This window comes from Erythrolamprus reginae, chromosome 1 (genome assembly GCF_031021105.1).
Source record: "Erythrolamprus reginae isolate rEryReg1 chromosome 1, rEryReg1.hap1, whole genome shotgun sequence".
Classification (NCBI taxonomy): Eukaryota; Metazoa; Chordata; class Lepidosauria; order Squamata; family Dipsadidae; genus Erythrolamprus; species Erythrolamprus reginae.
This window is the reverse complement of record NC_091950.1, coordinates 15,277,119-15,302,029: the sequence shown is the minus strand read 5'-3', so window position 1 is coordinate 15,302,029 and position 24,911 is coordinate 15,277,119. Positions and strand designations below refer to the sequence as shown.

General features: G+C 44.7%; 1 protein-coding gene across 6 annotated transcripts in view; it reads right to left on the bottom strand.

Annotated features, from left to right (window-relative positions):
* Positions 1–9,223: 9,223 nt before the first annotated feature.
* The window catches only part of STK11 (serine/threonine kinase 11), a 138,175-nt gene continuing 122,487 nt past the window's right edge, over positions 9,224–24,911 (bottom strand). For 4 of the 6 annotated variants that reach the window (XM_070745063.1, XM_070745089.1, XM_070745107.1 and 1 more), the window contains 2 exons: positions 12,143–12,372; positions 9,225–9,420 (listed from right to left, as the gene is read on the bottom strand). In XM_070745063.1, coding sequence (XP_070601164.1) covers positions 12,167–12,372 — 206 coding nt within the window. In that variant the 3' untranslated portion in view covers positions 9,225–9,420; positions 12,143–12,166. Of the gene's footprint in view, positions 9,421–12,142; positions 12,373–24,911 lie in introns of all 6 variants that reach the window. The other 2 variants (XM_070745072.1, XM_070745080.1) reach the window with 1 other exon arrangement.

The window sequence follows — 24,911 nt, the reverse complement described above, 5'->3', positions numbered from 1 at the left end:
TTGTTCCAACATTGCGTCCGCATGTTCCGCTGCGCCATTGGTAGAGCTGAGTCCCTGTATAGATCCAATGGCATGTAAGAATTCCCTTCAGAACTTGGCGATGAACAGCACCCTTTGATCAGAGATGACCCTTTTTGGAGTATGTGTAAGCAGTAAATGTGTTGAGGAACAATTTTCCTAGGCGTCTGGCGGACGGTAATCCGGAACAGGCGACAAAATGAGCTTGCTTGGAGAACAAATCGATGACAGTCCAGATCACTGTATTATTCCCCTTGCTGTCTGGGAGATCAACTAGGAAGTCCATAGCTATTTCTTCCCAGGGTTTGCTGGGATTGGCTACTTGCTGTGGTTTTCTGGACCTGTGCTTTATGGTTGAACAGGTGGTGCAGCTCTTCGCGTAGTCCTCCACTTTGGCCTTCATCTTTGGCCCCAAAATTGCCTTAGAATATAAGAACCTAAGAAGAGCCATGCTGAATAAGGCCAAAGCCCATCAAGTCCAGTATTCTGTGTCCCACCAATTGTCCATGGGGATCTTGAGCAGAAAGAGAAGGCAAAACCCTCCCTTTCCCCTGACTCCCAACAAATGGTACCCAAGGGAACCCTGCCTGCCTCAACCAACATAGAGGCAGCACTTGGACACCCTTTTCAATAATCACCGATACACTTGGCATCCATGAATCTGTCTAATCCTGTCTTGAAGCTATCTAGGCTGACAGCTGTCACAACCTCTTCTGGAAGTGAATTCCATCAACCAAGGACCCTCTGGGTGAAGAAATATTTCCCTTTATTTGTCCTCACTGTCTTACCTATGAGCTTTAGGGAGGGCCCCCTCGTCCTAGTATTGTGTAATAGAGAAAAGAATTTTTCTGTATCCACCTTTTCTATCCCATGCAGGATTTTATACACTTTGGTCAAGTCACCCCTTAAACGCCGTCTTTCAAGGCTGAAGAGACCAAGGCATTGCAACCTGGTTTCATAAGGGAGGGGCCCCATTTCCTTGATCATTCTTGTCGCCCTTTTTTGCACCTTTTCCAGTTCCATTATATCCTTCTTGAGGTGTGGTGACCAGAACTGTACACAGTACTCCAAAGGTAGTCTCACCATTGATTTGTACAGAGGCAATACAACACTTGCCGATCTATTTTCGATTCCCTTCCTAATCAGCCTTCGTTTAAGGTGAAGGGTTTTTAAGTGTTCTCCCAGTTTGGAGTCGTGACTTCGTTGGAGGACTTCCAATCTAAGGCTGGCAGGCACGTACAATTTGGACCCCTTCCAAGCCAAGCCTTCTCTCATGGTCAGGATCTCCTTGTTGTCATTAAGCCAGGGGTCGTTGGGCAGGGCTGCCTTCAGTTTTCGGTCCACTGCCCTTGGCTCCAGGCACTTGACCTCTGGGCTTGGCCCCTTGTGACGATCAGTGCTGCCAGTTCACCCTTTGAAAGGGATACACCCACCACTTCTTTCGGTGAGGAAGGGATGATGGAGTGGAACTCCTCTTCTCATTGGCTGTCATATTGCGGCTTCCTGGGCAGCGCATCAGCCAGTAGGTTTTTTTCCCACTGGAATGTGCTTCAGATCAAACTTGGACTGTTACAAGTATTACACCCATCGCACCTGTTTGAGTGAGAGTTTCCTACGGGTTTTCAGGATCTCAAGGTTCTTATGGTCTGTCCACACTTCGAAATGTACATTGCTCCCTTCTAGGAATTGTCTCCAAGTAAGCAGCCCCCAAGAACAGCATAGGCCTCTTTCTCCCAGATGGCCCATCTCCTCTCAGTTGGAGTAAATTTATTTGAAATATAAGCACATGGCAGGAATTGGCCTTTCTCATCACCCTGCAACAGCACTGTCACCACAGCCACATCGCTAGCGTCCCGACTGAATGATAAATTGTCACTCTGGGTTGGGATGCTGCAGGATTGGCTCCTGGGCAAATAGTTGCTTCAATCTCTTGAAAGTTTTCTGGCAGTCTATCATCCATCCAATGGGCTGGTTTGGCTTTGGTTTGATGGGCGTCGCAACTGTTTTTAGTAGTTGAGGCCAGTGGCAAGGCTACTTCTGCAAATGCCAGAATGAACTGCCTGTAGAAGTTGGCAAAAGCCAGGAAGCTTTGCAGTTGCTTGTGGGTGGATGGGGGCTGCCAATCGAGCACTGCTTTAACTTTCCCTGGCTCTATCCCGTCGCTGGAGATACGGTATCCTAAGTAGTCTAGTGAAGTCTTGTGGAAGTCACATTTGGAAAGCTTTTCATATCGTTTGGCAGCTAAGAGTTTTTCCAAAATGTGTCGCACTAGCTTCATGTGCTCTTCCAGGGTCTTACTAAAGATGAGAATGTCATCTAAATAAACGAGCATCCCCTTGTACAGGTGGGGCTGGAGTACCTCGTTAATGTATTGCATGAAGACCGTGGGGACGCCCTGCAGTCCAATGGGCATCACCTTAAATGGGAAGCTTCCCAGCGTGCAGTTGAAGACAGTTTTCGACTCATCCCACTCCCTGATTTGGATGTGATAAAAGGCTTCCCTGAAGTCCAGCTTGGTGAATATCTTGCTGTTGGACAAGTGGTTCAGCAAGTCCTTTATGAGGGGTAGGGGGTAGAGGTATTGCACGCACATGGCATTGATCCCATGGAAGTCAACACACAATCTGAACTCCCTGTCTTTCTTCTCTTTGAATACCACGGGGGCTGCGAGCCTTGGTTTTGCTGGCTGGCTGAACACCCTCTCCAGGTTGGCATCTCTATACTTACTCCCCCATTTCCTTCAGGGACATGGAATACATCTTAGGTTTCGGGAGCATGGCTCTTGCCTCGAACTTTATTGCACAGTCCGTAAGCTGGTGAGGGGGAGATTGTTGCATTCTTTCTTGCTAAACACCCTTTCTGGGTCTAGGTATTCTCTCGGCACCCTCAGAGAACCTGGAGGGGTAGTCTCCCTTGCAGGGGTGGACTACTTCACTCACCATTGGGTCGCCGCCGCCGCTGCCTCCCTCATCCCGTCTTGGAGTCAAACCCTCTGTCGGTGATACCTCAGCAACCGTGGAAGAAGGAGGAGATTCGGACAGTTGCAGCCCAAACATCCCAGTTTCGGTGACTTCGCTGGTCTTCTTCGGGGGCCCTGGAGGTGGACGAGCCCTCGGCCGCACAGTCAGGGTTGGCACCAGCTGTCATTGCAGGCTTCTGCCTGGCACGGTCCCAAATGGGGAGAAGGGCACCGGCGCTTGCGGCAGGGGCGGTATGACTGGATATGGTATCCGTGGGAGGGTGGTTGTGACACTCTGAACCAGGACCCCATCTGGGGCTTTTGGGGGGTCCTGGCATCCACTGGCATTACGCCCGCCCCACTCCGGGGAAGAAAGCTCACCCAGGTGGGGCTTTCCAGGACGATGCAGGGCTGAGGCTTGGCAGTGGGGTTGCAACCGACCCTCTGTCGTCCACCTTTGTCCATTCAGAGGTCTCTCTAGGCCGGTTGGGAGTGGGCCACATCAACATTGGCTACATGAATGTGCCCCCTGGGGCCCTGCTTGTCGCAATGTGGGAAAAGGCTACATCCCCACATGCCTGGGTCTCTGCAGGGGAGTTCTCCCACTTACATTCAGGTATTCGAACTGGCCAGGGAGGTCCATCGAGGCCCGGCTGCGAGATGGAAGCAGAGCTCTCTCATCTTCAGGGCATCCAGCATGCGTTGTCTCTGATCTCCTCCAACCTGGGACCGAGGACAGTTCCATACCCACGGAAGGGCCTTCCACTTGCCTGTGGGGAGAACTCACCCTCCAATCGTCCCTTGCAAGGCTTGCTCCAGCAGAGAGGAATTCCAAGGCCAGCTGGGCCTCAGTGGCGCAGAGAACCTAAAAGGAATGTGTCATGGCATGCAGCCACCCCCTCCCCAGGTTCCCACAGCAAGAACTGTTCCAAAAGAACATAGCATAACACGGCAGGACAAAACCTCCAAGCATTCTGCCTTTGGCCTGACATCTATAAGCCTAGGGATGGGGATTGTGCGACATTACACCAAATGCGATTGGCCAGTTTGTGTACCAGGGTTGTACTGACAGCACCACAAAATTCTCCTTAAAGATATGGACTTGCACGACGTAAATCTGGCTACTACTGAATAGTTAAGTCACTAGCACAAGGATGCATGGGTTCCTAGGAGGAAACCAAGCAGGATTTCGAAAATAGCAAATCTTAACTAATGCGATGGTCTCCTGCCAGACATCATTGGGTACACAAGGACATTACGGACTTGAGGCTCACCATCCTTATGATTTGGGGATACCAATTCTGTATACATGCTGAGTTCAAGTAAGACTTTGTTCCAAATCTGCTGCCCAAATAACTGCAGTTTGCAAAATTATGGGGAAGACAACCCCCACTCCCCCAGATTACATCTGGAAAAAGCTGTAGGATGTTTTGCAGTGGTTCTCAACCTGGGAGTCAGGACCCCTTTGGGGGTCGAATGACCATTTCACAGGGGTCGCCTAAGACCACGGGAAAAGACAAATTTCCCATGGTGTTAGGAACTAAACCTTCTATTCTGGCGCCTTGGAACATATTTTTACAATCCGACCAATGAGGTGTTTACAGTGGGGATGTCCCTCTGACCTTCCTGCCAATCAGCTTAAAGCTCTGTGGGAAGAATTGGCGCTAGACTTATGGTTGGGGGTCACCACAACACGAAGAACTGTGTTAAGGGGTCGTGGCAATTGAAAGGTTGAGAACCACTGTTGGGGGGGATGCGTCTTCGGATTGCCCTGAAGACCTTGCTTCTTTGCAACGCTCAAGGGCAGGAGAAGACCTAAGACAGTGGTGGTGAACCTATGGCACGGGTGCCACAGGTGGCATCTGGAGCCATATCTGAGGGCACATGGGGCGTTGTGCTCTGTCAGCTCCAGAGCACATATCTGTGCTAGCCAGCTGATATTCAGTGCTACCCAAAGAATGATTTCTGATAATCAAGAGTTTATCCTGTTTTAGTGGTCCTAAATGGTTTGGGAAAATGAAGACCCCTGTTTAAAGTGGTGTGATAATCAAATTAATTCTACCTTTCTTTGCTGACTGGGAAAATTGTGGGAGTGGAAATCCACAAGTCTTAAAATTGTCACGGTGGAAAAACACTATTCCAGAGTATATGTGTTGGTTATGACCTATAAAGCTCTTCATGGCACCGGACCAGAATATCTGCGAGACCGCCTTCTGCCGCACGAATCCCAGCGGCCGGTTAGATCCCACAGAGTTGGCCTTCTCTGGGTCCCGTCGACTAAACCAGTGATTTTCAACCTTTTTTGAACCGTGGCACATTTTTTACATTTACAAAACCATGGGGCACATTGAGTGGGGGGGGGGGGGGGCTAAAAAAAGTTTGGACAAAAAAATTCTCTCCCTCTCTCCCTCCCTTTCGCTCTATTTCTCTCTCCCTCTTTCTTTCCCTTCCTCTTTTTTCTCTCTCCATCCCTCTTTCTTTCTCTCTTCCTTCTTTCCTCTTTTTTTCTTTCTCTCTCCCTCCCTACTTCCCTCAATGTCTTTCTCTCTTCCACCTTCCCTCCCTCTCTCTCTTTCTCTCTCTCTTTCTTTCTTTCTCTTGCTCTCTTTCTTTCTTTCTCTCTCTTGCTTTCTTTCTCTCTCGCTTGCTTTCTCTCTTGTTTTTCTCTCTCTCTCTTGCTCTTTCTTTTTTTCTCTTTCTTTCTCTTGTTTTCTTTCTCTCTCTGAGCTTCACGGCACACCTGACCATGTCTCGCGGCACACTAGTGTGCCACGGCACACTGGTTGAAAAACACTGGACTAAACAATGTCGCTTGGTGGGACCCAGAGGAAGAGCCTTTTCTGTGGCGGCCCCGGCCCTCTGGAACCAACTCCCCCCAAAGATTAGGATTGCCCCCACCCTCCTTGCCTTTCGAAAACTCCTTAAAACCCACCTCTGCCGTCAGGCATGGGGGAACTGAGACATCTCGCCTTGCCTATGCACTTTTATGTATGGTATGTTATATGTACGGTATGATATTTAAACAATGGGGTTTTTTAGACTTTTAATGTAAGATTTATTATTATAGACTTTTAATATTAGATTTGTCATTGTATACTGTTTTTATCACTGTTGTGAGCCGCCCCGAGTCTGCGGAGAGGGGCGGCATACAAATCTAAACAATAATAATAATAATAATAATAATAATAATAATAATAATAATAATAATGTGCAGCTCCTGGGTTTCATATCGTGAGAGAATCATTCATTGTCAACATGGTTTTAAAAAAGCATTGAGATTCTAAAAAGAGTAGAGAGATGATTAAAGGATCCTGCATAAACAGTTGGGAAACTAGGTAAGTCTAGACCCGTGATGGGGGGCCTATGGTAGGCTGACTACTAAAACAGCATAAACTCTGATTAACAATCATTCTTTGGATGGCACTCTGGCTGGGTTTCTCCAGTTTTCTGATATTTCTCATATCATCCACAGAACTAGAGCTACTAACGCCAAGACCCTTTCTTCTCAGATACTCTTGTCTGGACATCCTCCTCCTCACTCTGGCGTCTAACATGGGCTGGTCCTCTAATTCATCTTCCTCCTCTGACTCAGTCCATACCCTAACTGGGGGTGCTACAGTCTGTAGTCCATTGATGGCGAACCTTTTTATCCTCGGATGCCAAAAGAGAGGATGTGCACACTCTCACGCTTGCCTTAGTGCCCACACCCATAATTCAATGCTTGGGGAGGGCGGAAACCGCTTTCCCTGGCCTCCCCCAGGAGGCCCTATGGAGGCCAGAAATTGCCCGTTTCCCAGCTTCTGGTGGGTCCGGTAGGCTCGTGTTTTGCCCTCCCCAGGCTCCAAAGTCTTTCTTGGAGCCAGGGGAAGTCAAAAATATCCTCCCCACTCCCCTGGAGGCCCACTGGAAGCCAAAAACACCCTCCCAGAGCCTCTATGTGAGCCAAAAATCAGCTGGCCGGCACACACATACATGTTGGAGCTGAGTTAGAGTAACAGCTCGCGTGCCAGCAGATATGGCTCTGCGTGTCACCTGTGGCCCCCATGCCATAGGTTCACCATCACTGCTCTAGTTGATTCTGAGTCTCTGACTCCACACCAGCCTGACTCTCAGACAAGAACACTGGCCTAGGGCAGTGTTTCCCAACCTTGACCACTTGAAGATATCTGGACTTCAACTCCCCTCTTCCCTGTCACTCACACTTCCTTGGTCAGAGGAGGCTTCGTCGGCAGATTCCATCGGGAGCAAAACAGGCCTGCGGCATGTGGATGTTTCTCTCACATCCACCTGCCCACTCCTTGGGGCAGGAGCTGGGCCAGAGCTAACCACAACAGATACGAACTGTGGTCATCCTGGTACTAACTTGTCCTGCAGTTCTCCACCCGGGTTAAGGTTCATCCCTCGTCCCTACACCCACAAGTTCATCACATGGACCACTTCGCTTCTCGTAACGTCTGTGATCCTCCCCTGTACTTCCGGCTGGTGCTGAACAAAGAATGACCTTGCACCCCCTGGAAAGAGTGTGTTGTAGCTAGTTATCTTTCCCTCATGCAATTCTGGGAGTTGAAGTCCAGATATCTTCAAGTTGGGAAGGTTGGGAAACACTGGCCTAGGGTACCAATACTCATCCATCTCCTAGTCCTCAAAACCTGTGACCAGCGGAGGCGGACGTAGACCCAGTCACAACACCCACAAAGCCGACGCTGTAGAATTCGTGTCTCCATTGAATCTTTATTTTCTTTTTTTAAAAAAGGGAAAACAAAAAAAAACCCAGAAAAGCATACTTTTCCCTTTGCTCCAGCCCTTATAAACAGCATGCAGATTTTAATTTTTTTTTGGTATGTGTATGTGTGTGTGTGTGTGTTTTGTTGTATTCGGAACGGAACGGGGAGGCTGTTCCCCACATCTGGATTTTAAAATACTCGTTTGGGGTTCTTGTCCCTTCCATCCGCGCCCTTTCAAATGCGTCGTAACGGATAAAGAAGTCTCGAGAGAGAGACTGCGAAGGAAAAATAAAGGGATGGGGGACCAAGAAGCGAAAAATATCTCATATGTATATATATCTATATATATTTGTTTTCGTAGATTTTCACGGGTACAGGTATGACGGTCTTGGCATATTCGGGTTTCTTCCCGTGTAGGATTTGGAAATTTCTGGCGACGTTTCGACGAGGTCCCACTCGTCATCTTCAGGCTGGTGCTTCTGTCCTTGTTCTAAGGCGAACACTGCGAGACCTGAGCTGCCTTCCTTCTATAAATACTGGTGGCTGGGTGTGGTTTGATGGCTCAGCAATTGCCTGCTGTGTAGAAACTTCCTGGTGAGTCAGTGGGGTAACATCTGGGGTCGTTGATGTAGCTGAAGTATGCTGATTAGTTAATGGTTGTTGATTAGGCGTGATATCCTGAGTAGTTGAAGCTTGCAGGCTACTTGATTGTTTTTCAATGTGTGTTCTCACTGAAAAACTGAAACTAGACTCAGAACACACATTGCAAAACAATCAAGTAGCCTGCAAGCTTCAACTACTCAGGATATCACGCCTAATCAACAACCATTAACTAATCAGCATACTTCAGCTACATCAACGACCCCAGATGTTACCCCACTGACTCACCAGGAAGTTTCTACACAGCAGGCAATTGCTGAGCCATCAAACCACACCCAGCCACCAGTATTTATAGAAGGAGGCAGCTCAGGTCTCGCAGTGTTCGCCTTAGAACAAGGACAGAAACACCAGCCTGAAGATGACGAGTGGGACCTCGTCGAAACGTCGCCAGAAATTTCCAAATCCTACACGGGAAGAAACCCGAATATGCCAAGACCGTCACATCTATATATTTATATCTATACATATATATATATACATACACACGGTCTCTCTCACACACACATACACACACATAATATATATATATTTATATATATATATAATATAACAGTAGTCTACTACATAAAGTGCGCGTTGATGGCTTGCAAGTTTCCAAACACACCTGGGAAGATAGAAAAAGAGTTTGCGTGAACGACATTCGTTCTTTAAAGACCATTCCCTGCCTCTTCCCCCCATCACGGCTCCCCCAATGCCACCCCCAGAAGGAATCCAGGTATATCGGAGCCACACACTGGATCTCATCCCACAAACCAGAGTTAAGCCTCTTTCCAGGGTGGGGGGAGTCACGTGGAGGAGGTCACAGGTGGGTGCACCGTCCCAATTCCCCCCCCTTGGGTTTGACTCATTAAAAAGACCAAACGAAAGAAAAAAAAAGGATTTTTTTTTTATAAAAAGAACAATAAATCTCCCCTTCTCCTCCTCTTCCTCGGTTTGATTGCAAGCTTGTTCTACGAGTGATCTGCTACAGGGTGGGTGGGTAGAATGGAGGAAACCTGGATGGACAAGACCCCCGGATGGGCGGCTGCTATAGGGCAGCAGACAATCAGGAACGAGGGGCTGCAAAGAAGAAGAAGAAGAAACAAATTCAAAGTTTAGAGGTGTTCAAGATATAATATATAATATACTGTATAATATAATATAGAAACATAGAAACATAGAAGTCTGACGGCAGAAAAAGACCTCATGGTCCATCTAGTCTGCCCTTATACTATTTTCTGTATTTTATCTTAGGATGGATATATGTTTATCCCAGGCATGTTTAAATTCAGTTACTGTGGATTTATCTACCACGTCTGCTGGAAGTTTGTTCCAAGGATCTACTACTCTTTCAGTAAAATAATATTTTCTCATGTTGCTTTTGATCTTTCCCCCAACTAACTTCAGATTGTGTCCCCTTGTTCTTGTGTTCACTTTCCTATTAAAAACACTTCCCTCCTGAACCTTATTTAACCCTTTAATATATTTAAATGTTTCGATCATGTCCCCCCTTTCCCTTCTGTCCTCCAGACTACAGTGGTACCTCGAGATACGAGTTTAATTCGTTCCGGACCTGGGCTCTTAAGTCGAGCAGCTCTTATCTCGAACGACTTTTCCCCATAGGAATTAATGTAAATAATTTTAATTGGTTCCAGCCCTCAAAAAACTCACAAAGTTAGTCTAAATTATGCAGAAAGACATGTTTTTAATGAAGAAATGTACATGTACATATAAATGAATAATGAAGTTTCTTTCACTTAACTTGTAAACTTTCTTAAACTTTTAAATTTACATATGTTCAACTTCTCTGCCACCCAATCCTGTAGGACAGAGGTCCCCAACCCTTTTTGCACCAGGGACCGGCTTTAAGCGCTCAAGAGAGGAATGGGTGAATGAATGGACAGAGGGTGGGAAGGAAGGAAGGAAAGAGGGAAGGGACAGGAACAGAGGAAGGAAGCAAGGAAACTTATGAAAGGGGAGAGTAAGAGAGGAATGAGTGAAGGGAGGGAGGGAGGGAAGAAGGTGGGAAGGAGAAAGAAAAGAAGAAATAGAGGAAGGGAAGGTAAAAGAGAGAAAGAAAAAGAGCAAGCAAGCAAGCAAGCAAGCAAGCAAGCAAGCAAGCAAGAAAGAAAGAAAGAAAGAAAGAAAGAAAGAAAGAAAGAAAGGGGGAAGGGACAGGAACAGAGGAAGGAAGGAAGGAAACTTATGAAAGGGGAGAGTAAGAGAGGAATGAGTGAAGGGAGGGAGGGAGGAAAGAAGGTGGGAAGGAGAAAGAAAAGAAGAAATAGAGGAATGGAAGGTAAAAGAGAGAAAGAAAAAGAGCAAGAAAGAAAGCTGCAAGCACCCCCCCGAGCCCCCCAGGCCGGCTGCAACCTTTTAAAACACGCGCGCCGCTTCGCAGCTGTCTCCTGAAGCCGAACGCGGAAGTTAGCGTTTGGCTTCAGGAGACAGCTCCTTGGCGCTTGAATCTCGAATTTGGGCTTGTAAGTAGAACAAAAATATCTCTCCCCTCCCAGCTCTTATCTCGAGTTGCTCTTAAGTAGAGCAGCTCTTATGTCGGGGTTCCACTGTATACAGATTGAGTTCATGAAGTCTTTCCTGATACGTTTTATGCTTAAGACCTTCCACCATTCTTGTAGCCCGTCTTTGGACCCGTTCAATTTTGTCAATATCTTTTTGTAGGTGAGGTCTCCAGAACTGAACACAGTATTCCAAATGTGGTCTCACCAGCATTCTATATAGCGGGATCATAATCTCCCTCTTCCTGCTTGTGATACCTCTAGCTATGCAGCCAAGCATCCTACTATATAATTATACTTTATAATTATAATATAATTAGCTCAGTTCTACCCAATAATATACAGTATTGGGTAGAACTGAGTTAATTATATTAGTCCGGCCCTCTAAAAGCATCGCAATTTCTCATGTGGCCCTATGGCAAAATTTCTGTTACACTAGCAACTGCCATTCGAGCACCAACAATTTGGCCTCTTTGAAAGTCTGAGAGGTCTGCCATTTCTAGAAGGTTATAACCAATTTCCTTAAATTTCTGTGAAAAAAAAAGTTAGTTTAAAAAAACATCAAATAACAGAATTTTTAAAAAAAACATTAAAATATGTCAAGTTTTGATTGATTTTAACATGTTCAAACATTATGATGCCAAAAAGTCAAGTGTTTCCATTTTTCTGTCCACCCCCTGTATGTCAACAATTACCTGTAGAGATCCTTCCCACCTTGCCGCAAATCTGAAAATACAGTGGTACCTCATCTTACGAACGCCTCTTCTAACGAACTTTTCAAGATACGAACCCGGTGTTTAAGATTTTTTTGCCTCTTCTTCTGAACTATTTTCACCTTACGAACCCAAGCAGCTGCTGCTGGGATGAAGGGGTTTCTTCCCCCCCCCTTTTTTGAAGAAAGAAAAGGGAGGGGCTGCTTGGAGTAGGAAAGATTTTGCAGAAAACAACGTGCTTGCAAAGGAACTGAAAGGGCGTCTTTTGAAGAAAGAAAAGGGAGGGGCGCCCCCCTTGCCTTTCTTCCTTCCCACTCACCCTTTAGCCTAGCCTTGCTTCTTCCACCCGTCCCCTTTAGCTGCTCCTCCCTGCCCTCTGTTCGCCTCCCTTCTAAAGTTTGGGATTTTCCTGAAGGATTTGCAGGCATTATTTGCTTTTACATTGATTCCTATGGGAAACATTGTTTCATCTTACGAACTTTTCACCTTACGAACCTCCTCCTGGAACCAATTAAGTTCGTATGATGAGGTACCGCTGTATCTCTGAAACCAGACTGGGGTTATACGCACCGTGGCGGGCAGTCCAGCCCGGGGTCACTGCTGCTTGCAGGTCGAGAGTTTGCGGATCTTGCTGCTGGTGGAAGAGGCCTTGCGGGAAGGGTTGGAAGAGGCGCTGGCCCGCCGCTCGGCTTTTGTCTTGCTGACCAGCTGACCGGACTCCGTCCCATTCATGCAGACCGGTTTGGGCAGCCCCCTGGTGCAGCTCTGCCCATTCTGCCTGCTCTCGTTAGGCACCTGCCCTGCAAGGCACAAAGAAGAACTTTCCGTGTCAGTACAGATAAAAGTTTAAGTTTAAATTTAATCAGATTTGTATGCCGCCCCTCTCCGCAGACTCGGGGCGGCTCACAGCAATAACAATACAATGTAAAACAAATCTAATATTTAAGTTAATTTAAAAAAAACCCAAATTAAAACCAATCATACATACTAGTGCACTATGCATAAATTTTATAAGCCTAGGGGGGAGGGAGCATGTCAATTCCCCCATGCCTGACGACAGAGGTGGGTTTTAAGGAGCTTACGAAAGGCAAGGAGGGTGGGGGCAACTCTGATATCTGGGGGGAGTTGGTTCCAAAGGGTCGGGGCCGCCACAGAGAAGGCTCTTCCCCTGGGTCCCGCCAAACGACATTGTTTAGTTGACGGGACCCGGAGAAGGCCAACTCTGTGGGACCTAACTGGTCGCTGGGATTCGTGCGGCAGAAGGCGGTCCCGGAGATATTCTGCTCCGGTGCCATGAAGGGCTTTATAGGTCATAACCAACACTTTGAATTGTGACCGGAAACTGATCGGCAACCAATGCAGACTGCGGAGTGTTGGTGTGACATGGGCATATTTAGGAAAGCCCATGATTGCTCTCGCAGCTGCATTCTGCACGATCTGAAGTTTCCGAACACTTTTCAAAGGTAGCCCCATGTAGAGAGCGTTACAGTAGTCGAGCTCTGGCCCCTGAGCATACACAGAAAGCCTTTCCTTTTCCTCGTGAGTTGCTCTCTGCTTGGAAGGATTTTGAGAGGCGAGGAGCCGGGGAAGCCAAGTGCCGCTTTCGAAACCCAAATCCAGGCCCAATTTCATGACACGATTTATTGTGGAGAATGACATTATTTCAATGAACGGAACAGGACGCACAACATTTAGAACATATCTAAAACAGGGCAAAAGCAATAATTATGCAGAACGGTTGTATTTGCTAAGAACATACAAATCCAATTAATACATAATAAATAATAAACATGCACCATACTTGGGTATATATTTTTTTAGAGAAAACTGGGGGATGACGACGACAGGTGGATTACAGGTAGTTCTTGTTTAATGCCTGGTTGCTAAGCATCTGTCTGAAGACGTTATGGATATACAGTACACCAAAAAAAAGATACTTACTTTCCCCAGAAAGAAAGAAAGAGGGTAGGATGGAAGGAAGACAGACAGACAGAAAGAGAAAGAAAGAAAGAAAGAAAGGCAGAGAGAAAGAAAGAAAAAAAGAAAGAGAAAGGAAGGAAGATGATAGGAAGGAAGACAGAAAAAGAAAGGAGGGAGGAAGGGAAGAAAGAAAGAAAAAGAGAGAAAGAGGAAGGAAGGAAGGAAGGAAGATGTTAGGTTGGAAGACAGACATTAGGCAGAAAGAAAGAAAGAAAGATGGTAGGAAGGAAGGAAGAAAAACAGACAGAAAGAAATGAAGACCAACATAAAGAAACGAAATAAAGAAAGATGGATGGATGGAAGGAAGGGAGGGAGGAAGGAAGGCAGATAGAAAAACAAAGGTGGAAGGGAAGGGAAGGGAAGGGAAGAAAGAAAGAAAGAAAGAAAGAAAGACTTATGACCACAATTGAGGCCAAACTTTTGGTTGATAAGCAAGAGTGTTGTTAAGTGAATTTCACCACATTTTGCAAGTTGGCCATGCCCACCCAGTCACCTGTCCACCAAGCCACGTCCACCTGAAGGGGGTGGGGGTCAGTGAGGCTGAGTTTGTAGCAACAAGGGGGCAGTAGACTGAAAAGGTTTGGGTACCACCGCACTATACCAAGGCTGGGCAGACATATATCTAGGCAGTTTGAGAATTCCAGCTCTGCGCAGGGGTCTATGACCGTCATGGACAACTTGCGACAACTTAACTCGCCGTGGGACAAGAGTTACACTCCCTCCTCTGCTACACTAATAGCAAAGAAGTTGTGGAATAGAATCAAGTCATAACCCTCATACCAAAAGAAGAACCAAGTCATAAATTTCATTCCAAAAGAAGATTCAGACCTACAACAAATAAAAAATTACAGACCAATATCCTTGTTAAATGCAGATTATAAGATATTTGCACCAATAATGGCAGAAAGACTGAAACGGTTTTTAAAACCAATTTATACACCCAGATCAAAATGGCTTTTTACCAAAAAGACAAATTAAAGACAATATGAGAATAATATTAGATACAGTGATACCTCCACTTAAGAATGCCTCTACTTAAGAACTTTTCTATATAAGAACCGGATGTTGAAGATTTTTTTGCCTCTTCTTAAGAACCATTTTCTACTTAAGAACTCAAGACAAGAAAAATTTCCCAGCAAATTTGAGAGCAGCACGAAGGCCCGGCCAGTTTCCTGCCATTCCCCCTTTAATCCCGGCCATCTTGGGCTTTTCTGGGCTGCCAGAGGAGCTTTTCGGTGGCGCTTAAGGAGGCTTTGGCAGTCCAGAGCGAACGGAGCGTTTCCCTTTCTCTGGGTGCTTGGAGAGGGAATAAACCACTTTGTTGTGGTGACTCCCTCGCGCTGCCTCCCATACACCTGGCGCGAGGTTGCCTCCTGGAGCATCTGGGCGCAGAAAGGCAAAAGGGGGTGCTTCACCCCAGCCGGATCAACTCAGCTTCAGTCAAACCGAGAAGTCACCATAGTGAAGGAAAAGCGCCGACTACAAAGTGAGTGATAGGAGAGGGGTGCCCTTCAGCATGGGAAGGAAGAGGAAGCAGGTAGCAGCAGCAGCAGCCGCTGCCTTTCAGTCAAAAGAACCAGAGGTTCCCCCTCTCACCCACCTGGGTTTCTCTCTCTGGCGCAGTGTATTGGAGGCAGTCTCACGCCGGGTGGATGGGAGGCGTGTGCTCCTCCTCGCCTCCTCAGAGTCCCTCTGGTTTTTTTTAAGCCTTAAAGTTTTGGATTTTTTTTATTCCCCTCACCTCACCTTCTTCCTTCGGCAGTGACTGTCCTCCTCTTCTTCCTCCTCCTCTCACCCAAATTCCAAGCTTTTATTTCTTTCCTAATGGGTTTGCATGCATTATTTGCTTTTACATTGATTCCTATGCTTCGACTTACAAACTTTTCTACTTAAGAACCTGGTCAGGGAACGAATTAAGTTCTTAAGTAGAGGTATCACTGTACTTTAGAATATTATGCTGACAGGCCTGGGGCCATTGAGCAATACCATCTAGCTCCAGCCACACAGAAATGAATGATTTTAATTAGGGGGTTTAATTGTTTCTTATATTGTTTATCTGTTGTACACTGTCCAGAGCCTGGAAGCAGTTGGGCATCTTATAAATTTAATAAATTAAATTAAATTATTATGAAGCACATCCAGGAAAGCAAATGGTGTTGGTGAGCCAGGGTGGTGCAGTGGTTAGAGTCAAAGACCGTAGGCTATTTCAGCTATCTGCTAGCTATAGTTCAGCAGTTCAGATCTCACCACTGGCTCAAGGCTGACTCAGCCTTCCATCCTTCCAAGGTGGGTAAAATGAGGACCAGATTGTTGGGGGCAAGAGGTTGATTGTGTAAACCGCTTAGAGAAGGCTGTCAAGGCACTATGAAGCAGTATATAAGTCTAAATAATTATTGCTATACTACTATTGATCTTTTTAGATGCACAAAAAGCATTTGATAATGTGAGTTGGCAATTTATGCTAATAATACAAAGTTACAATGGCGCTTGAAAAAGTGACTTACGACCATTTTTCACAGTTATGACCATTTAATTTAATTTAATTTATTCGACTTCTACGCCGCCCAATCCTGTAGGACTCAGGGTGGCTTACAACAATACTGTAAGAATGTTACAAAACATTGCAGCATCTCAATGGCTACGTGTTCAAAATTCAGGTGCTTGGCAGCCGATTCATATTTATGATGGTCGCAGGGTTCCGTGATCCCGTTTCGCGACAAGCAAAGTCGATAAGGAAGCCAGATTCACTTAATAACCAGGTTACTAACTTATCAACCGAGGTGATTCACTTAACAACCATGGCAAGAAAGGTGGCAAAGTGGAGCAAAATTCACTTAACAAATGTTTCACTTAACAACAGAAATTCTGGGCTCCAGTGTAGTCGTAAGTCAAGGACTAATCCTTCTGAAAAAGGATTAAAAATAGGCTATTGTTTTGACACTTTGTCATGTCTTATTGTTGTTTGTAACATAAAATTTGAAAATAAAAATTATTTTTAAAAAAATAGGCTGCCAACTTACCCAGTTTGATGCTACCATCTGTGCAAGGTATCATACTGCAAACTAAGTTTAGATACTACTTTATTCATCCCTCTTTATAACAGTAGAGTTTATGACATTATTTTACATGTTCGTACTTATCTTTAGATCATATACTCACTGTTTTTCTGTGATATATATATATACATAGAAGCATGTAACAGTTCTATTATTGGATGTTTTAAAGAGCTGGCCTTATGGCAGTAATAAACAATTTGATTTCATCTGAAATATGCCACCTTGCCTTTGGAAACACGTACAAACCACACAGGGAAGGGGAAGAAACACACTTAAATTATGGGTTTTTAGATTTTTAAATATTAGATTTGTATTGTACATTGTTTTTACTATTGCTGTGAGCCGCCCCGAGTCTACGGAGAGGGGCGGCATACAAATTTAATAATAATAATAGTAATAATAATAATAATAATAATAATAATAATAATGTGTGCACTGGTTGTCCTCAACTTACAACCGTCTTGGCGGCTGCCCATCATGGCCCTAAGTTATGAAGTTACATGACCAACCAGGACCACTTTCTGCAGGACAAGAGCTACACTAATATCAAGTGGTACCTGTTTATCTACTTGCATTTGCATGGTTTCTAACTGCTAGGTGGGTAAGAACGGGTGCTCATCCCATCTCACGGTACTTGGGTCCAAAACTGCGAGCCTTTTGGTTGACAAGCCCAGTGTCTTAACCGCTAGATCAGTGTTTCCCAAACTTGGCAACTTGAAGATATCTGGACTTCAACTCCCAGAATTCCCCAGCCAGCAAATGCTGGCTGGGGAATTCTGGGAGTTGAAGTCCAGATATCTTCAAGTTGCCACGGTTGGGAAACGCTGCACTAGATCAGGTGTGAGGGCAAAGCCATCATTTTTGAGTTAGAGACTTTGGCCTAGCACAAGCAGAAAAGTACTGTGGGAACTGGGGAGGGGTGGTTGAATGAGGGAAAGATAACTAGCTACAACACATTCTTTCCAGAGGACTCCGCTGGTACGGAGAGCGACGCCATACAAACCTAATAAATAAATAAATAAATAAACAAACAAACAAACAAACAAACAAACAAACAAATAAAATAAAAATTAAAAAAAAAAAGTTTGTGGGTGGTGGACAAGGGATGTGAACTTTCAACTGGGTGGGAAACTCAGATTCGGGTTCCCCGGTGGAGGTGCCAGGATGGCTCCGGCAACAGATTGGAACTTTGAGGAGAACTTTGACTTGGACTCTGATATAGGTTTGGATGCTACCTGGAACTTTGGCAGGCTGTGATTGACCTCTGGGGAGGATGGGAGGAGGCAATTGGGTGGCATGGCCAGCTTCAAGCCACTCACTGGATGTGGCCAACTGGGTGGGCGTGGCCAGCTTGATGCCACTCCCCAAACTGGTGGCATGTTTCCTTTTCGAATTGGGTAGATCGGGCTGAAGCAACATAGGATGGCCCTTTACATTGTCCAGGACAGTCCCGTGGACTAGTCTGATCACATTGCGGGTCAGATCCAGGGCGTTGTGTTTTAACACCCAGGGATTGGTGTATGGTCAGGTACACCAAACTGGTAGAAAGGTTTTGGTCATGTACGCAGAACCAGTAGAAAATTTTTGATTTTTTTTCTTATGTTTTTCCTATCAGAGTAAATCAGGTTGAATGTGTATAATTTTAGCAGAGCTGTGCATGCGTGTATACACATACAATTTATATAGTAGATAATATATATTTTTATGTGCCTGTGTGTAATGTGTATGTACACATATGGCATATAAACATAGAATTAAATAGTATATTTTGGATGTTCAGTAATAGTAAATAGAGAGGGAAATTGTATCTCTTTGAGGCGAGGAGAGGCCAGGCACCCTAACCCAAACCCTTGACGTGAGTGATGTCAAGTTGGCCACCTTTAAGTCAGTCATATGATCTTTAAGCCACCCCCAAGTCACATGATCACCAAGCCACTCCCACCAAGTCACATGGCCAGCAAGCCACACCCACAAAATAAGTCACGCCCATAGTGTGGTAGTAAAAATTTTTTTGCAGCCCTTTACTTCCGCTAGATCTTATCCCTGCTTAATATGGCCTATTCTTTCTAACTAACACCGTGGTGCAACTTGTACAAATCTCTCGTTTGATTGTTGCGTGCTTCCGAGAGAGATTAACGGTGCCAGTTAACAGCAAAACAGAATCTCCCGCCTTCTGAAAACATATGTTTTGCATTGGAAACTTGCTGATGCTCAGTTGGCTGTCTGCTTTCACAATATCCAGCTCCAAATTCCACCCCTCTGCAGGGAAAATGCGAGAAGATCAGCGAGAGAAACTAGGTAGAAGATCTCAGGTAACTGGGCAATATTTTTAAAAAAGATGAAGAGAATAAGCAAATCAAGAATGGATGGGTTGAAGCCGCAGTGGTGGGATTCACCAGTTGCGACCCTACTTGGACCGGGAGTCACTGCTCACAGTCACTCATGCCCTCATCACCTCGAGGCTCGACTACTGTAATGCTCTCTACATGGGGCTACCTTTGAAAAGTGTTTGGAAACTTCAGATCGTGCAGAATGCAGCTGCGAGAGCAATCATGGGCTTTCCTAAATATGCCCATGTCACACCAACACTCCGCAGTCTGCATTGGTTGCCGATCAGTTTCCGGTCACAATTCAAAGTGTTGGTTATGACCTATAAAGCCCTTCATGGCACCGGACCAGATTATCTCAGGGACCCCCTTCTGCTGCACGAATTCCAGCGACCAGTTAGGTCCCACAGAGTGGATCTCCTCCGGGTCCCGTCAACTAAGCAATGTCGCTTGGCGGGACCCAGGGGAAGAGCCTTCTCTGTGGCGGCCCCGGCCCTCTGGAACCAACTCCCCCCGAAGATTAAAATTGCCCCCACCCTCCTTGCCTTTCGAAAGCTACTTAAAACCCACCTCTGCCGTCAGGCATGGGGGAATTGAGATCCTCTTTCCCCCTAGGCCTTTACAATTCTATGCATGGTAAGTATGTATGTATGTATGTATGTTTGGTTTTTTATATTAATGGGTTTTTAAATCATCTCTAGTATCAGATTACTATTGTACACTGTTTTATTGTTGCTGTTAGCCACCCCAAGTCTCCGGAGAGGGGCGGCATACAAATCCAATAAATAAATAAATTCCAATTTTTTAAAATTACCAGTTCTGAGTGTGGCTTGGTGGGCGTAGCAGGGGAAGGATACTGCAAAATCTCCATTCCCTCCCCACTCCAGGGGAAGGATGCTACACTGTTCAAAATAAATAAATAAAGGGAACACTCAAAGAACACATCCCAGATCTGGTTATTATTTGAATAATCAAGAAGAATCAGAATTTTATAAAATTTGGCAGAGGGTCTATATCTGGTGGAATAAAAAAATGCTTAAGGATGTTAAAATAATAGTTAAATTTATTAGATTGAAATGTTCTTATATAGAGTTTTGTAATAGATGTGTTTATTTCTCTGAACTGATGTAACCTATAATAGTTTTTTTCCTTTTTGTATTAAGAAGACATCTATTCTGAGCCGAGCAATTGTAGCTCCTTTTTATGTTATGTGTTTTGTCGGGTCTTTTAACGTTTGTTTGTAATGTTTTGTTTTTCATTTGAAAATAATAAAAAATATTTTTTTTAAAAAAAGAACCCATCCTAGATCTGAATGAATGAAATATTCCCATTGAATGCTTTGTTCTGTACAAAGTTGAATGTGTACAACAGCAGGTGAAATTGATTGTCAATCAGTGCTGCTTCCTAAGTGGACAGTTTGATTTCACGCAAGTTTGATTTACTTGGAGTTACTTGGTTTTGTTCAAGTGTTCCCTTTATTTTTTTGAACATTGTATAAAATCTCCATTCCCTGTAGGAACGTCTTTATTTTTCCATTTCTGGGCATATGCTATTCTTGCCGCAGTTAAAATATGTATCATTAAATATACATTATTTTTTCTCGTATTTGTCGATGGTTGTTCCTAACAAAAATAATTCAGATTGAGTTTCGTCTCTCTTCCAGCCATTGCCCAATTTTCTCCCAATAATCCCTTGCTTTGTGGCATCCCCACCACATATGATAATATGTTCCGATGATCTGTTGGCCTTTCCAATATGTTCCTGATACGTTTCGATTCATTTTGGCCAATCTTATTGGAGGGAGGTGCCATCCACCACCTCCAACAACAAATGCAAGCTGAAAAATTCTACCAAAAAGATCTCGACCGTAAGTTAGGACAGAAGGGAAAAACAGCAAAAGAAATACTTACATTTCTCAGAATAAAGATTTGGGCATGGCATTACCTAACCGACATCTGCTGTTGGTTTTCAGCAGCTTCTTTCCTAGGGTTTGACAGAAAACCTGAGAAAATGGGCTTTCGATTAACCCATTTGATTAACAGGTTCAACCAAAACCAAGGGCAGGTTTGCAAATCTTTGTTCGGTTTCTTAAAAACTACTGATAGAATTTTGTCAATATCTTTTTGTAGGTGAGGTCTCCAGAACTGAACACAGTATTCCAAATGTGGTCTCACCAGCGCTCTATATAAGGGGATCACAATCTCCCTCTTCCTGCTTGTTATACCTCTAGCTATGCAGCCAAGCATCCTACTTGCTTTTCCTACTGCCCGACCACACTGCTCACCCATTTTGAGACTGTCGGAAATCACTACCCCTAAATCCTTCTCTCCCGAAGTTTTTGCTAACACAGAACAGCCAATGCAATACTCAGATTGAGGATTCCTTTTCCCCAAGTGTATTATTTTACATTTGGAAACATTAAACTGCAGTTTCCATTGCTTTGACCATTTATCTAGTTAGTAAAGCTAAATCATTTACCATATTACAGATGCCTCCAGGAAGGTCTAGGTCAGTGATGGCGAACCTTTCTTTCCTCGGGTGCCGAAAGAGCGTGCATGTGTGCTACTGTGCATGCACGAGTGCCGACACCCATAATTCAATGCCTGGGGAGGGCAAAAACAGCTTTCCCCACCCCCTAGAGGCCCTCTGTAGGCCGGAAACGGCATGTTTCCCAACTTCTGGTGGGTCCATTAGGCTTGTGCTTCACTCTCCCTAGGCTCCAAAGGTTTTCCTGGAGCCAGGGGAAGCTAAAAATGTCCTCCCCCCATTCCTGGAGGCTCTCTGGAAGCCAAAAAAATGCCCTCTGTGAGCCGAAAATCAGCTAGCCAGCACACACATGCAAGTTGGAGCTGAGCTAGGGCACTACCCCTAAATCCTTCTCTTCTGAAGTTTTTGCTAACACAGAACTGCCAATGCAATACTCAGATTGAGGATTCCTTTTCCCCAAGTGCATTATTTTACATTTGGAAACATTAAACTGCAGTTTCCATTGCTTTGACCGTTTATCTAGTAAAGCTAAATCATTTACCATATCATTTACTTCTATCATTTACCGATAGAAGAAAGTATTTGTAGCTTGGCGGGGGGGAGAGTGTTTTGGTACTCTCTGTACTTATTTATTTAGCTTTTTTCCTAGAGATATAACTGTCTAGACTTTTTTTCATAAACCCACCTTCTGAAACTTTTCCCATAATGATATCCCTGTCTGCTTTGTGACCTCCTGACCCGGGCATTTAATAGGGGCTCCTGATCTCCCATGTCCCCCTCCTCCTCTGACTCAGACATTACCATCATGGGGGTTTCTACAGTCTCTGGAGGTTCCCCAGGTTCCAATTCTCCCTCACTCTCACTATCTGACTCAGATGGACCTGGTTCATCCTCTTCAGTATCTGTGACTAACTGACCTGGTCGTGGACCACTGACAACAGTAGGTGGCACTGACAATATTACCTACTTGGGTAATGAAGAAAACCACCAGGCTCAGAGGGCACCAAGGTTATTTTCTTCTTCTCTCCTTTCTAGCACTGATGATGTTAGCTAATTGGGTCGTGAAACGTCTACAAGAAAACCACCAATTCAAGAAACCCCCGTAGTTCTTAAAAATCCAAGAGGCAGTTTCGGATGGACACGTTTTTTGATTGCAGACTGTCCTTATAAGTTATAATGGACCGCCTTCTGCCGCACGAATCCCAGCGGCCAGTTAGGTCCCACAGAGTGGGTCTTCTCCGGGTCCCGTCAACTAAACAATGCCGCTTGGCAGGACCCAGGAGAAGAGCCTTCTCTGTGGCGGCCCCGGCCCTCTGGATCCAACTCCCCCCAGAGATTAGAATTGCCCCCACCCTCCTTGCCTTTCGTAAGCTACTTAAAACCCACCTCTGTTGCCAAGCATGGGGGAATTAAGACTTTTTTCTCCCCCTAGGCCGTTACAACTGTATACATGGTATGTTTGTATGTATGTTTGGTTTTTATATATTAAGGGGTTTTAATTTGCTTTTAGTATTGGATTTTATTGTATATTTTCATGATTGTTGTTAGCCGCCCCGAGTTTTCGGAGAGGGGCGGCATATAAATCCAATAAAACTTAAACTTAAACTTAACTTAAACTTATAATCCTGGCTAGGTTTAATAATAATAATAATAATAATAATAATAATAATAATAATAATAATAATAATAATAATAACAGCATTGGAAGGGACCTTGGAGGTCTTCTAGTCCAACCCCCTGCTTAGGCAGGAAACCCTATACTACTTCAGACAAATGGTTGTCCAACATCTTAAAAACTTCCAGTGTTGGGGCACCCATAATTTCTGGAGGCAAGCTGTTCCACTGACCAACTGTTCCGTCAGGAAATGTCTCCTTAGTTCCACTTGTTTAGTTTCCACCCATTGCTTCTTGTTCTACTCTCAGGTGCGTTGGAGAATAGGTTGACTCCCTCTTCTTTGTGGCAACCCCTGAGATATTGGAAGAGTGCTATCATGTCTCCCCTGGACCTTCTTTTCATTAAACCAGAACATGCCCAGTTCCTGCAACCGTTCTTCATGTGTTTTAGCCTCTAGTCATCTTTGTTGCTCTTCTCTGCACTCTTTCTAGAGTCTCAACATCCTTTTTATTTATTTGTTCAATTTTTTTATGCCGCCCTTCTCCTTAGACTCAGGGCGGCTTACAAAAAGCCAGCCTATTGCCCCCAACAATCCGGGTCCTCATTTTTTTTATTTATTTATTTATTTATTTATATTTGTATGCCGCCCCTCTCCGCAGCCCCGATGGATGGAAGGCTGAGTCAACCTTGAGCCGGTGATGAGATTTGAACCGCTGACCTGCAGATCTAGCAGTCAGCTTTAGCGGTCTGCAGTACTGCACTCTACCCACTGTGCCACCTTGGCTCATTTTTGCATCGTGGGGACCAAAACTGGATGCCGTATTCCAAGTGTGGCCTTATAAAGTGGCATTAACCCTTCGTGTGATCTTGATTCTCTCCCTCTGTTAATGCAGCCTAGAACTGTGTTGGCTTTTTTTGACAGCTGCTATACATTACAGTGTTCCCTCGATTTTCCCGGGGATGCCTTCCGAGATTGCTCGCGAAAGTCGAATTTCCGCGAAGTAGAGATGCGGAATACACTATTTTTGGCTAATACAGTGTCACAAGCCTTCCCTTAACACTTTAAACCCCTAAATTACCATTTCCCATTCCCTTAGCAACCATTTAGATTATTACGCACCATGTTTATTTATTAAAGTTTATTAAAAAAATATTTATTAAAGGCGGACGAAAGTTTGGCGATGACATATGACGTCATCGGGCAGGAAAAACTGTGGCATAGGGGAAAAAACCACAAAGTATTTTTTAATTAATATTTTTGAAAAACCGTGGTATAGGCTTTTTGCGAAGTTCGAACCCGCGAAAATCGAGGGAACACTGTATACAATTAGGTCCCACAGAGTGGGCCTTCTCCGGGTCCCGTCAACTAAACAATGTCGTTTGGCGGGACCCAGGGGAAGAGCCTTCTTTGTGGCGGCCCCGGCCCTCTGGAACCAACTCCCCCCAGAGATTAAAATAGCCCCCACCCTTCTTGCCTTTCGTAAGCTCCTTAAAACCCACCTCTGCCGTCAGGCATGGGGGAACTGAGATATTCTTTCCCCCTAGGCCTTTACAATTTATGCATGTTATGTCTGTATGTATGATTGGTTTTAAAATAAGGGTTTTTAGCTGCTTTAGTATTGGATTGTTACATGGTGTTTTTACCACTGTTGCTAGCCGCCCCGAATCTACGGAGAGGGGCGGCATACAAATCCAATCAATAAAATAAAATAAAATAAAATAAAATAAAATAAAATAAAATAAAATAAAATAAAATAAAATAAAATAAAATAAAATAAAATAAAATAAAATAAAAATAAATTTTGTCTTTTCCCTTTGCACCGTTTCTTTTTGTCTTTTTTTTTTTTTCCAGCCGGCAGGAAGCCAAGAAGAGA